The 3,057-nt window shown below is 42.5% G+C and overlaps 1 protein-coding gene across 1 annotated transcript in view; it reads left to right on the forward strand.

Annotated features, from left to right (window-relative positions):
* The window catches only part of LOC129391930 (adenylate cyclase type 9-like), a gene marked incomplete at both ends in the record, with an annotated part of 21,815 nt that extends 18,793 nt beyond the window's left edge, over positions 1 to 3,022 (forward strand). Inside the window, 2 exons of the mRNA XM_055083433.1 lie at positions 1,085 to 1,233; positions 2,969 to 3,022. Coding sequence (XP_054939408.1) covers positions 1,085 to 1,233; positions 2,969 to 3,022 — 203 coding nt within the window. The remainder of the gene's footprint in view (positions 1 to 1,084; positions 1,234 to 2,968) is intronic.
* Between the last annotated feature and the right edge of the window lie 35 nt (positions 3,023 to 3,057).

Genomic DNA, 3,057 nt, shown 5'->3' on the forward strand with positions numbered 1-3,057 from the left:
TTTTTCTGGAAGGTTGCCTATCTCCACTTCATTTAATTGTTTTTCTGAGGTTTTATCTTGTTCCTTCATCTGGTACATAGTCCTCTGCCTTTTCATTTTGTCTGTCTTTCTGTGAATGTGGTTTTCGTTCCACAGGCTGCAGGATTGTAGTTCTTCTTGTTTCTGCTCAGTGGCTTCTCTTGTTCTCTTGTTGAGCATGGGCTCTAGGCACTCAGGCTTCAGTAGTTGTGGCACACGTGCTCTGTATTGTGGCTTGCAGGCTGTAGATCGCAGCCTCAGTAGTTGTGGCACACAGGCTTTGTTGCTCTGCGGCATGTGGGATCTTCCCAGACCAGGGCTCGAACCATGTCCCCTGCATTGGCAGGTGGATTCTTAACCACTGCGCCACCAGGGAAGTCCCCCAAATCAGTTATTTTCTTACACGTTTTACAAAGAAGCATCTGACCCATGTTTCCAGATGATACAAGGTAATGTGCTATTGTACATCAACTATACTTTATATATTCTTTTAAAAGTTAAAAAAAAAAAGATAATGTTAGTCTGCAGAACTGGCACAAACAATTGACTGGCACCTGGATCAGCTGCTGTTGATCAGGGAAGGAGCATCCAAGTTAAACCCCATAAAGAGTGAATTCATCGTGCTGTGGAAGATTATATTTTTGGTGCCAGCGAGTATAGCATGAAGTACTGGGTGGGCTGGCTGCATTTGATACTTAAAACCAAATCACATTTCCGCTGACACACAGCAGGGTGCCTGGAGGACAGGCTTTGGGAGGTAACTGGTTACACGGTGGAAGTTCCCAACCAGGGCAGTCTACCTTTCCTCTCCTCCAACGTGACGTGTGCAGTTTGCACACATCAGGAGAGGAATTTTAGTGCCAGTGAGACTTGTGACCAAAAGCTCTGGTAATTAATCTAATGATTTATGATCTGTCCTTAAAACCACCAGATATTTTGTTAAACAGAAGGACAGGTAAGTGAGTGTGTCATTTGCTCTCGGGGTGCCCAGGTGGAGGGAAGGCAGGTAAGCCCGTGTGGCAAGGAGTGGGGCTGGGGTCCTCACCGAGCCTGCCCATCATTGCAGTCCACCGTGTTCACGGGCTCGGCTGTCCTGATCACCGTGGTGCACTACTGTAACTTCTGCCAGCTCAGCTCCTGGATGAGGTCCTCCTTGGCCACAGTCGTCGGTGCCGGGCCCCTGCTGCTGCTCTACGTCTCTCTCTGCCCGGACAGGTACGTGCACCATGCCCTCCACAGCAGGACCACCTTTCTTCTTCTCCTTCTCACTTTTTCTTTCTGTTTTAATTGAAATATAATTGACATAGAACGTATTAGTTTCAGGTGCAGTATGTAATGATTTAATATTTGTGTATATTGTGAAATGATCACCACAGTAAGTCTAGTTAACATCTATCACCGCACAAATTTTTATTCTCGTGATGAGAACTTTTAAGAGTTACTCTTGGGGGAATTGCCTGCCAGTCCAGTGGTTCGGACTCTGAGCTTTCACTGCTGAGGGTGCGGGTTCGATCCCTGGTCAGGGAACTAAGATCCCACAAGCCATGCTGCATGGCCAAAAAAAAAAAAAAAAGTTACTCTCTCAGCAACTTTCAAATATACAGTACAGTATTATTAACTGTGGTCCCTATGCTGTGCATTACTTCCTCAAGACTTATTTATTTTATAACTGGAAGTTTGTACCTTTTGACCACCTTCACCCATTTCACTCACCTCCCACCCCTGCCTCTGGCAGCCACCAGTCTGTTCTCTGTATCTGTGAGTTCGTGGGGGTTTTTGTTTGTCTTAAGATTCTACATATAACTGAGATCATACGGTATTTGTCTTTCTCTGTCTGACTTATTTCACTTAACATAATGCCTTTAAGGTCTGTCTCTGTTGTCACAAATGGCAGGATTTTCCTTCTTTTTTATGGCTGAGTAATACTCCATTGTATATATACCACATCTTCTTTATCCATTCATCCATTGATGGACACTTAGGTTGCTTCCCCTCTTGACTATTGTAAACAGTACTGTAATAAACATGGGGGTGCAGATGTCTTTTCAAGTTACTGTTTTTGTTTCCTTCAGATATATTCCTAAAAGTGGAACTGCTAGGTCATATGATAGTTCTGTTTTTAATTTGGGGGGAGCCTACATACTGTTTTCCATAGTGGCTGTACCAATTTACATTCCCACCCAGTAGTGCATGAGGGTTCTCTTCACAGCTTCAACAACACTTGCTATTTCTTGTCTTTTTTATAATACCTGTTCTAACGGGTGTGAGGTGATGTTTTACTGTGGTTTTGGTTTGCATTTCCCTGATGATTAGGGATGTTAAGCAGCTTTTCATGTACCTGTTGGCAATCTCTGTCTACTTTGGAAAAATGTCTATTTAGATCCTCTGTCCATTTTTTAATCAGATTGTTGGATTTTGCTGTTGAGTTGTGTCTGTCACTTGCACTTTCTCGTCAGCACTAATGCACTCCACCCTAACAGACACTTCCTGTCACAACATGAAATAGCTTTCAGCACACATAAATTCAACAACTTGATGAAATGCCCAAAGAGTAACATACAAATGAAAAAAAAAGAAAATAACTTTAATAACATTATATGTATTGAATATTTGCCTGCAGACATCCTGGGGTGACCACCCCCAGCAGACGTCATGCAGTAGTCACATGTTTGAACTCACAGTTGTCCCTCGGTATCTGCAGGGGATTGGTTCCCAGACCACCCCTTGGATACCAAAATTCAAGAATGCTCAAGTTCCTTCTATAAATGGCATAATATGAATATTTTCATATAATCTACGCATGCGCTCCTGTATACTTTAAATCATCTCTAGATTACTTATAATACCTAATACAATGTAAGTGCTATGTAAATAGTTGTCAGCATGTGGCAAGTTTAAGTTTTGCTTTTTTTGAACTTTCTGGGATTTTGTTTTTCCCTAATATTTTTAGTCTGAGGTTGGTTGAATCCGCAGATGCACAACCTGTGGACGCAGAGGGTCAACTGTACTTATGATGAAGAAGTTTGAATTTAAGAAAGT

Source organism: Physeter macrocephalus, unplaced genomic scaffold (genome assembly GCF_002837175.3).
Source record: "Physeter macrocephalus isolate SW-GA unplaced genomic scaffold, ASM283717v5 random_1795, whole genome shotgun sequence".
Classification (NCBI taxonomy): domain Eukaryota; kingdom Metazoa; phylum Chordata; class Mammalia; order Artiodactyla; family Physeteridae; genus Physeter; species Physeter macrocephalus.